At 50.4% G+C, this 10,684-nt stretch overlaps 4 protein-coding genes across 4 annotated transcripts; 3 read left to right on the top strand and 1 right to left on the bottom strand.

Moving 5' to 3' along the window:
* Positions 1-534: 534 nt before the first annotated feature.
* Positions 535-2,111, bottom strand: LOZ57_005288 (uncharacterized protein; the record flags this gene model as incomplete). The annotated part of the gene is made up of 5 exons (XM_049254319.1): positions 535-1,302; positions 1,361-1,570; positions 1,626-1,687; positions 1,749-1,933; positions 1,993-2,111. The coding sequence occupies 5 exons, from the start codon at positions 2,109-2,111 to the stop codon at positions 535-537; spliced, it is 1,344 nt and encodes a 447-aa protein (XP_049106789.1).
* A 380-nt stretch (positions 2,112-2,491) lies between these two features.
* COQ5 (2-hexaprenyl-6-methoxy-1,4-benzoquinone methyltransferase) lies at positions 2,492-3,506 on the top strand (the record flags this gene model as incomplete). Its single annotated transcript, XM_049254318.1, has 2 exons — positions 2,492-2,681; positions 2,752-3,506. The coding sequence occupies 2 exons, from the start codon at positions 2,492-2,494 to the stop codon at positions 3,504-3,506; spliced, it is 945 nt and encodes a 314-aa protein (XP_049106788.1).
* A 1,346-nt stretch (positions 3,507-4,852) lies between these two features.
* Positions 4,853-6,234, top strand: LOZ57_005286 (uncharacterized protein; the record flags this gene model as incomplete). The annotated part of the gene is made up of 2 exons (XM_049254317.1): positions 4,853-5,209; positions 5,272-6,234. The coding sequence occupies 2 exons, from the start codon at positions 4,853-4,855 to the stop codon at positions 6,232-6,234; spliced, it is 1,320 nt and encodes a 439-aa protein (XP_049106787.1).
* Positions 6,235-8,984: 2,750 nt separating this feature from the next.
* Positions 8,985-10,174, top strand: LOZ57_005285 (uncharacterized protein; the record flags this gene model as incomplete). Its single annotated transcript, XM_049254316.1, has 3 exons — positions 8,985-9,207; positions 9,271-9,735; positions 9,813-10,174. The coding sequence occupies 3 exons, from the start codon at positions 8,985-8,987 to the stop codon at positions 10,172-10,174; spliced, it is 1,050 nt and encodes a 349-aa protein (XP_049106786.1).
* Positions 10,175-10,684: the final 510 nt, after the last annotated feature.

Here is a 10,684-nt window from a genome sequence, read left to right as displayed (position 1 = left end):
AGTCAGCCACCAATAGCTTTGCGAGAGCTAGATAATATTTCTGCGTTTCCAGGGATACACGAGGTAAAACAGTGAACCAGGTAAAGCTAAAATATTATTCATGGGCTGTATCTCCATGTCACAATTGCTTTATATACAAGCAAATATTGGCCACCATCTGCATAGTACAAGAAATGAGAAAAAAGACCAAAAGGCCCTAGCATCGGGTGTTAGCAGGCATTGAACAACAGACACTGTTTTGTTTGACTCTCAAATCCTCCATTTCAAAAAGAAAATAAATCATACCACCCACTCAAAATTAGACGCCAGGCTTGAGGATTTTCACACATATGAATTTATTCCTAACCACAACCTAATGTTCTATCAGCCAAGGCGGGTGTTTGATATAAAGGTACTGCGTATCTTTTATCATTGAATGCTGACAAGTTTGGATTTTGTAATTGTTAAATGATATACTGGGATCGATGGAATAAATTGATACGGTAGAAATCAAGGAGGTTCAATATGTTGACCGATGTAGGGGATTTGGGTAAATTATAACCCCTTCAACCCCCCGTCGTACTCTGATACGTCATATTCATCGGGATACGCTTCAATAACGCGCTTCAAATCTTCCTTCTGAGCCAAAAGTTCAGGGGTCATTTCTTCATAAACGTCTGTAAATAGTTCCTTAAGAGCCGGTTTATGTTCACGCTCCGCAGCAGCAAATTCTGCAAGAACATCCTTTCGAAGCTGTTCTCGTGTCTCACGTTCAAGGTCCTCGTTCCAGATACCCTTGTTCTCCATCCATTTGCGGAGTCGGGTGATAGGGTTATCACGACGTTTCCAGTCCTCGACTTCAACACGGGCCCGATATGCAAAGCTGTCATCACTGGTACTGTGGTGAGACACGCGATAGCTCATCGCCTCAATAAGAATTGGACGGCCCCCATTTTCCAGAGCCATCCGGCGTGCTTCCTTGGTTACCTCACGAACGGCAAAGATATCATTTCCGTCGACACGAATGGTATCGATGCCGTAACCAACACCACGACTTGCAATACCATCGCCGCGGTATTGTTCTAGGGTTGGGGTGGAAATGGCGTAACCGTTGTTCCGACAAATGAAAACAACAGGACAGGACCTTGTCGCCGCAATGTTTAGGGCGGCATGGAAATCACCTTCACTTGCTGCTCCCTCACCAAAGTAACAAGCAACAATTTGTGGAGCCACATTGGGATTTTGTAATGACTTGAGTTTCAAGGCGTAAGCGGCGCCTGAAGCCTGTGGAATTTGGGTGGCAAGGGTGGATGAAATTGTGTGCTGGTGTGAAGTGTTAGTATCAATGGAAGAAATACATAGATATAGAGGGATCAATTACAGCCTTAACATTAGCTCCACCATAGTGAACAGGCATATTTCGGCCTTTGCCATTGTCATTCTTGTTTGCAAATAGCTGGCTCATGAACTGTTTGAGTGTAAATCCTCGTTGTTGAAATACTCCAGTTTCTCGGTACTGCGCAAAAATAACATCATCTGGAGAAAGTGCTGCAGCTGATCCTACTGCGATTCCTTCTTCTCCAGCCGATACCTATTAATCTAATTAGAAAATGCAACACCTAATGCTCCTTATCCCGGAATAATACCATATAGAAACTAAGGCGACCTTGTCGTTGGGCCTCAAACATGATCATATCCATAATGCTGACTGAAGGCGAGTTCCAGAGTTAGAAGATATCACGATGAAAGTACCTGGCTGTATAACTCACCTTGCACCATATTTTTATACCATGTCAGGATTTCCTCATCTGGGACATCCGGAATCCTGCTCTTATCAACAATCACTCCATCTGAATCCATGACCCTATATGTGGATATGGCAGGTAGTTCGGCCGGAGTGACAAAGGACAAGTTGGTTGTGAATTTGCTATTCACGGCGCCAGGAAATCGGACACTGCAAATAATTTAGTTGGCTTATTTGCAAAGACATTTCGGCGAAAAGGGTCAACATACTGGTCCGATCCTGGAGATTGTGATATCGAGGACGCCCATCTTGTTCCCACTCGATATCTGGGAAGAACAGCAGGTCCACGCACCGAACGCAAAGAGTGTTGTAGGAGACGTCGCGACATTGTGGGTGGAAGTCGGGATCAGTGACGCTTGCACCTTGAAGAAGAAATAAAATGCAAGAGGTCTCCTCCACTGGTTCCCGCAGAGAATTCTCCCTGTTGGCCGTGAGATTCGGCCGCCCGCGTCAAGCACCGAACACGGTCAGTTTCGGCTGGCGTCGGCCGAAGCGCTGTCCTTGTACCATTACGTAACCGGGCGCTGCTGAAGCGCGGCACTTATCGATAAGAATCACCTGACATAGCAAGGAGACTAGTCTAATTCGTGTTTATGCTTATTAATCAAAGCTTGACGAGTTTGTATCAGGAACTGCTTCACCTGCTGCACCATTCTGAAGCTCGTGCAATTCCAGGACCTGGCTCCATTGGGCTAGCTAAATGTGAGAATGGCATCTAGACCGGTTTGGCGGAGTTTACATTGGAGCGCAAAGCGCAAACAAGTACCAATCAAGGCGCCCTACCGCTGCTTTTCGTGTTCTATTCAGAATCGAGCTCAAACAAAGGAGTCGGCAAGCAATGGACGAACTACGCATTTCGGATTCGAAACAATTCCTGAATCAGCAAAGGAGTCAAAGGGTATGTCTATCCAATTACCCCTGGTTTTCAACCAGCCCTGAAGCAAGTCTGAACTGACTGGACTTTTTAGTTGGGGCTGTGTTCAGCTCTGTTGCAACATCGTATGACACAATGAACGACCTCATGTCACTTGGTATACATCGTCTTTGGAAAGATTATTTCGTCCGATCGTTGAACCCCGGCTCCCAGTATGTCCGCAATGAAGCAGGCAGCGAGAAAGGCTGGAACATCCTTGATATTGCAGGTGGAACTGGGGATATCGCCTTTCGGATGCTAGATCATGCTACTAATATCAACAATGATCATCACACACGCGTCACAGTGGCGGATATAAACCCCGACATGCTTGCGGAAGGTAAAAAGCGAAGCCTAGATACGCCTTATTTCAACTCGGAGCGCCTCTCTTTTATGCAAGCCAATGCGGAGTCTATTCCCTCAATTCCAGACAATTCTGTGGATTTGTATACGGTTGCCTTTGGTATTCGTAATTTCACAAATAAACAAACGGCGCTGGAAGAAGCTTTCCGCGTACTGAAGCCCGGTGGTGTGTTTGCATGCTTGGAATTTAGCAAGGTGTCGGTGGGGCTGTTCGACGAGCTATACAAACGCTGGAGCTTCAGGGCTATCCCACTAATTGGCCAGCTGGTTGCGGGAGACCGTGCAAGCTACCAGTACCTAGTGGAGAGCATTGAACGATTCCCATCCCAGGAGGAATTTCGAAGTATGATCCGAGCTGCTGGATTCATCACCCCGGGCCAAGGCTATGAGAACCTCACAATGGGCATTGCTGCCATTCATAAGGGAGTGAAGCCGCTGAAGAAATAGGCCTAGCTTGCCAGCTTTGATGATATGACCTTCGACGTGCAGCACTTGTCAAGCATTGAGGTATGGCCTGGGCTTCTATTCTCTCCTCATTTTCATCTTTTTATATTGTCAGTATATGTACTATAAACAACATTTCATGGCTGGACTTGGTGTCGATGGCTTGTTGATTTCACATCTCTTATACTTTTTTAAGTCTTTCTTTTTCCTGGTTTCAGGCCTGCCATTGTTTACGCCTAGGAATCGGCTTCTCACCGTGTGACAGCTGCCAATCATTACAGGGGCTGCCAGATGAAGCAGAGCCAAGGCTGCCCCATGGCCCTGTTTTATTACTCATTCACCCCGGCTACAATATGGATCAACGCAGAAGCCACATCGCAATTTAGGTTTTTTCGCCGAAGCAGAGGACACAGGCCTCGCTCGCCGGAGAGTTTGAACGGTTAATCCACAACACAACTCTGCGTCAACGTGTGTGCCTGGCACGCTGAAATTAATAGTTTGGCGGAGACGGGCGGCGGATTTCCTCGGGCCAGCGGCAGGAAGCGACGGAGGCGGTGTGCCCGCCCGGCCTTAACAAGCGGTTCCAAGCTGGCTGGTGAGGGTCGGTGTTGCGGTGCAACTCCACTCCGGCGTGAACAATTGAGCACAATAAATTGCGGTCGCTGCCACACGCCCGCCCGCCAGCCCCGCCGCTGACTCAGCTGCCGCAGGGTTGTTTCGCCCCTCGAAATCCCGATTGGGAAGCGCCGCAGATCTTATCAATCTGCTTGCTTATCAGGCCCGGTACGCCGATTTTCTCTTCCGCCCTCGCCCGCCGCCTGTCGCTCTGTCTTCCGCCTCTCCTGCGCCCTCCCTCCGCTGCGACGTCTGGCTTCACGCTCTGCCAGCCTCCCTGCGCACCGTCTCCCGCCTTATCACCCCCTGGTGCTGGCCAGTCCTTGCGCCGGTTTCACCCGCGCTCTCTCTCGTCCCATCCGTCTCCTCGACTGGTGCTCACAGGCAGTCGTGTTTAGGACTTGAACGTGCTGTTTTCTTTGGTATCTCTTCACTTTAAGTCCCCGGTATGGAGCGATAGTCAGGGCGCCGGTATACGGCCGTCAGACTCTCGATTTCATCTGTTTGCCGTCATTCGGCTCTGTTGCTGCTCCTTCTTGATTTTTAGCACGTTGAATGATATCCCTATAGTCATTACCAGGGCTTCGTTCTTCCATCTACACACTTTTTTCGTTGGCTGTCTGTATCGTGTTGGCCTGGATAACAATATGACGTTTTCTGTTCTCGCTCGCAAGCGGCGCCGGCAAGCCTCGCCCCCCTCTCCATCACTCGCTCCGCGGAGAGCATCGATGATCATGGTTCCTCCACTGCCCATGACTCCTCCGGATCCTGATGTCGACCTGATCGCGAATAATGGTATGGCTGTGCCTTCGTTGGACACGGTGGTCCACGTTATCTCCACTGAACGCGCGGCCCTGGCTAATCTGGAGCGCTTATATGCGACGGACAAGTTCTCAAGGGAGAATATGGAACGCGCTGTCGAGCAGATAGCACGAACAATCAATGGAGGAGGGAAGCTCATTGTGTGTGGCGTGGGTAAAAGCGGGAAGATTGGAGAAAAATTAGTTGCGACCATGAATAGTCTGGGTATCCATAGCTGTTTCTTGCACCCGACTGAGGCGCTGCATGGAGACCTAGGCATGATAAAGCAGGTATGTTCTCACCTGCTCGCTTTATACATACAAAGGAGCTGACCGTACTTGAATGGCTGTAGAATGACACTCTCCTTTTCATCACATATTCTGGTAAAACTTCGGAGCTATTGATGCTGCTTCCGCACATTCCGCCCACTCTGCCGTTGATAGTGATTACGTCACATATGCAGCTGTCCTCGTGTGCCTTGGTGTCCGAGCCTGATATTCGAAATATTATGGTTCTCCCCGCTCCCGTGCATGAACGGGAAGAGGTGTCGTTTGGGTTACCGGCCCCAACAACCTCCACAACTACGGCGTTGGCAGTTGGAGACGCACTGGCCCTTGCGACCGCCCGCAGGTTGCACATTGTACCAGGAAGAGGCCCTGCAGAGGTGTTTAAAAGTTTTCATCCCGGAGGCGCGATTGGAGCTGCATTTGCCACATCATCTTCAGTTTCCTCTTCGTCTTTGTCATCTGCTTCAACCACACCTTTGTCTAGCATTATTACGTCTCCTTCGTCGTGCCCATTGAACGGCATCCCTGACCTAGCGGATGTTATGACGCCGCCCCTTCGGGCAATGCATCCAAAGTTGATATCCGAGCTTGCAACGCCTCTTTCCGCTATACCCGTCCTTTCACATGATAAAAATCTGGCGTCTACAAGTCGGATTGCAGATGCCTTAGCTGCCGCAGTGCGCTCCCCTGCAGGTAGCTTCTGGGTTCTATTGACCCCAGAATACGTCATCTCACCTACTCGCCTCCGTGGGCTTGCACACACTCACGACCCAGGCACAAAGCTATGTGATCTTGATGGGGATAGTCATGTTGTTTCAAAACCCAACTGGATCCAAGTTTCAAGATTATCAACGATCGCCGCCACACGCCAAATTCTCAGTGGCGGGGACACCCCAAGTAGCGAAGCCAAGAATGAGGGCAAGAATGCCACCGTCACTTACAACCGTGTGATTATGGTCACGGACGACAAATCTGGAGATGCGGTTGCTTTTGTGGAAGAAAAGGAGGTCTGGCAGGATCATATATGACGATTGATTTCCAATGGAATCAACCATTTTTATTGTTTCGGCACATAGAAACGACTGGGCGTAACATGGGCTTTATGATTGATACCGCATTGTTTTCATACATTCAAAATTATATATAATTATCTATCATTTTGTTGGAGGTTATTGTTTGGATATAACTAGAAGAATCATCTTGCAATCTTTTGATAATTTTGGTTTTCCCCATTTTGATCTCCGAGTGCGCTGTATCACTACTTGCCCGAGAAACTGAAGCCGGAAATTTGCTGGGTGGCTGAGTCTGACTTGCCGTGGCAATCAGAGCATACATACATACTGCCACTGCTACTATGCCGGCCTTGTTGGAAGATTGGTGGGCGAATGCTCACCTAACAAAATTTAAACACTCGTTGGGCAGCGTCAGACGTAAGAATCGGGAACTCAATTCACATCAAACAAAAGAATATATGAACAACATATTGTCAGACCAACGAAAGATGCCGCGCTCACGTCGGTTGGTGAAAAAAGAGCGTTTTCTTAATTACTTCGATACGAGCAAAGCGAAGGTCCCGCTACGTACTCCGTGCATATCAAGGATACTAAGGATGACAGGCAAGCTATCAGCAAACGGGCGTGATGCCCTTGGATGGCGCACTTTCCTAGTACGGGCATTCGACCATAGACGATCGTCTCGAAGGCGATATTAGCAGCTCTCAGAAAGAACGAGTGCATGCAGGCCGGGCTTCCCTTAGAGATGACTGCAGGTCATCCGGACGGGCACGCGGGATGGCAGCCTTTAGCTGCCCGAATTTTGCGACCTGGCTTTCGAGATCCCTACTGGAGGGCCTGGTTTCTGTTTTGTTCTCAAAAATTGGGTGTTGGGGGATGCCTCTCGGCGTTCTTGCAGGGATACAAAGCGGGGGCGAGCAGAGTAAACGGCGACGAGGACGGACAGCGCGCACTGAACGGGTGTAACATGCACGACCCGAGAAGAGACACGAATGCTAAATGCGCCTGCAACACACTCCAGCTTGGCGAGGGTACGGCGACGAGGCCTTTTTGTCGGCGGCATTTCAGAGGGCATGCAAGTGGCCCCTCTCGGCGCGTGGGTGTGGACTGGATAACTATATGTTTGCATGTACAGGCGATGTTCATCCAGACAGCGACCACCGAGGGGCGTGCAGATGCAGGGAGGGGTTGGAGAACATGGGAATCTCGGAGAACAAAGGCTGGAAGCTCGACCAACACCGTGTTCGTGTTCTGTTCAGCCGGCCCGGCGTGTCAGGTGGGAGGAGCAGGCTGGGAGAACGATATCACAGCGCCGGCGGGACCCAGCGGACTGTAACAACTGACCAAAGCAGATGGCCAGAAACATACTCTGGCCGCAACGATGGCGCGTCAAAGAATGCAGTGGCCTACAGGCGCGCGCAGACAGTGGGCCGGGAGGGCAGCTTGTCCGACTGTCATCTTGCCATTCTGATTTCGGACATTGCAGCAAGGTCGCCGGCCTGGGCAGGGTTGCATTTCGTCCGCCAGGAGGCACAGACACACACAAACACAGGCATCACATCCACACACCAGCCGCCCTCGTACACAACAGGTCCGACAGGCCGGTGCGGTATCCGATTTGCTCGTCAGCAGTGCGTGAGCGAGGCGTCGCTTGCAAACAAGCCGACAGACAACAACCGGAACGGGCCAATTGGCAGTGCGGGGAGCGAGCCGGGCATTTCGTGCTGCGGACATCCATCGTTATATATGCACGTACGAACCAGGTTTGCCGACTTCCCTGCTTGTTTTTTTTTAATTTAATTTTTTTTGCTTTTGACAGTGCCCGGCCCGCGCGGAATCCCGGAGAGTGGCGGGAGAGCGAGCTGGCCAGCGGGAGGATCCTGTCTCGTACGTCGACCACGGCGCCGCCAGGGGAGCCGGCAAATCTGCACTGGGTCCCGCGTAGGGCTTTGGCACTGCGATGAGCGTGACACCCAGGTGCAGCTCTGGCGATCGCATGGGCCGCGCGCCGACAGATAACGGACCAGCCGGGGGCCTCGATCAAGCTGCAGGCTTCCTCGCCGGCCTGCATCTCCCGTCTCCACTCCAGCCAGCATCAAGCTCCGCCATCTGCGATCTGAACCATCAGGATTCGGCATGCCAGAAACAGGCAGTGCGGCTGCTGCTCGTTCCTCAGCAGTGTGGCTCTCGGCCCCAAAGTCTCTTTCTTCACGTTCGCGCACACGTCCAGAATCCCTCGATGCCATGGCGGGAAACGTGGGCTTCGTGGACAGGCCTGAGGGATCGCCGGCTCGAGCTCCGTTCTCGATAGCCGGAGCCAGGACGGAGGTCTGATGGAGGTGAGCAAGGGCCGCGCTGACTCGTCACCCTCGTCGCCCGGCCGTGTCACTGGGGCCGCATCCTGCCCCCCTATCAAGCTCTGTTTCTGCTCTCCGACGCGGATCTAGATCACATCCTCTTTCCTTAACTTCCTCTGCGCTACACGTAGCATCCCAGAAAATGCTATTTCCTCACCAGCCTTTGATCTTCACGCCTCAAACGCAAACCAAAACAAAATAAGAAAACAGAAAGCTTGTCCCGCAATCCGGGCCACTTCAGAAATACCACGCTGGTTCCGCGAGGCGGCGAGAGTTTCCTTTACCAGCTAGTTGCCTCCTTTCATGTGGTTCCTAGAACTCTCCATTTATGTACCTTTCTACCTTGGTTCCCTCCTTAACTTCGCCCACCTTCCCTGTTTGCCCTACTTGCTCAGCCATCTCGGAAAGATGCCTTCTACTCTGCAAGTCCTTTCCCCCGTCATGCTCAAGCTCCCAGTCGACAAATGCGAACACTTTCCAACAGACGTGCACCGGCTCGACCCGGAGGGGGATGTCACGCTAATGCTGACTCGGCTTTTGGCTTATGTTGATGGTCCAGACATGGTAACCGAGGGACCAGTCAGTGATATGCGTGTCAAAATTGAAATAGATAATGTCATGATCGAAGAAGGTATGAAGTGGTTCTGACGGCCCTCTTATTAAACGCCGGGCTAACTATACTCTGCCTGAAAAGAGGTGTTGATTCACGTTTCCTCTCGACATATGACACTGGCTTCGTCCGTCTTTCGAGCAATGCTTCAGCAACAGTTTGCCGAAAGTAACACTCTAAGCTTGACGGGAAGGGTTGACATCGCGCTTCCTGACGATGACCCAGATGCACTGTTGATTCTCTTGAACATTATCCACGGTCGTGTGCGGAAAGTGCCTCTGAGAGTGGATCTTTCGACGCTGACTCAACTGGCTATTCTGGTGGACAAATATGATGTCCACGAAGCTGTAGAGCTGTTCTCGACTTTCTGGTTTGACAATCTAAAGTCCACCATCCCAAGCCACTTCACCAATGATATACCGGCGTGGATTTGTGTTTGCTGGGTGTTCAATCGGCCAGAGGAGTTTTCAATAGTCACTCGCCTTGCTCTCCGTCAAGGTAAACAAGCTATTCCTCTAGGAGAACTCCCGATTCCCTCTGCAGTGGTCGGTGCGTTACAAAGATCCGCTCCTCCCACCATGTCAACGGAGAGGTTTTCTAGTTCGATATACTAATAGTTTGGCTAGAAGCGATTGATCTTCGGAGACAGGAGACCCTTTCCCGGCTAATGGATACGCTTTACAGTCACATTGATGACTATACTAATAATGAACACTGCAGCTTTGAATGTGATGCCCTCATGTTGGGCTCCCTCATCAAGCGATTACGGACTCTAAAAATATTCCCCCATCGACCAGACCCACCGTTTATAGGATTGTGTTTTGATGAATTAGATAATCGTTTCCGACAAGGGATGTATTTCCCCGCTGCACAACGCACCAGCATCTATTTTTACGAGCATTCAAAGTGTGCCATTCGCTCTCTTGACTCTACACTGAAGAAATGCAATGAGAGACTAGCTGGTCTAAATCTGAGTGACTTCAAGTAATGGCCCCTGGCCCTTTTAATTTCTACTCACGGAATATTCACGGAGTTATTGTGAAATTGGTGTCTATTGGTGTTTGATGGAGTGTTGGTTGTATGGCAGGGAAGAAGGCGCATTTTCTGCGGGGGTACATGGCATCTCCCGAAAGGGAGCGGGAAAATGGCATTATCATTCTAATATCACATGGCATGGCGGGAGGTGACTTTTCTTAGTGAGTGCTTTTTTCTTCCTATTATTGGGCGCAACGAGGTGGGTGCTCGCTTTCAACCCCCATTATTCCGATCCGGCCAACACGGAGTATATGTGCTCCGAATGTATGCGCCTTACGGAATACGCTTCTTCTATGAGTTCTTGAGGTCCCGGGTGGTCCACAGATGCTCTAGCTGGTAATTACTGGTGCTAAACACTGTTGTTACCAATGCGTAACCGGGTTCATGTGGGCTGAACGGTCCCCAGACCTTGCAAAGTGACTCAGCAGTTCTTGACTGTGTATAATAAAGTAAAGTTACTGAA

This window comes from Ophidiomyces ophidiicola (genome assembly GCF_022830035.1).
Source record: "Ophidiomyces ophidiicola strain CBS 122913 chromosome Unknown scaffold_25, whole genome shotgun sequence".
In the NCBI taxonomy this organism is placed as follows: Eukaryota; Fungi; Ascomycota; class Eurotiomycetes; order Onygenales; family Onygenaceae; genus Ophidiomyces; species Ophidiomyces ophidiicola.
This window is presented reverse-complemented; position numbering and strand designations above follow the sequence as displayed.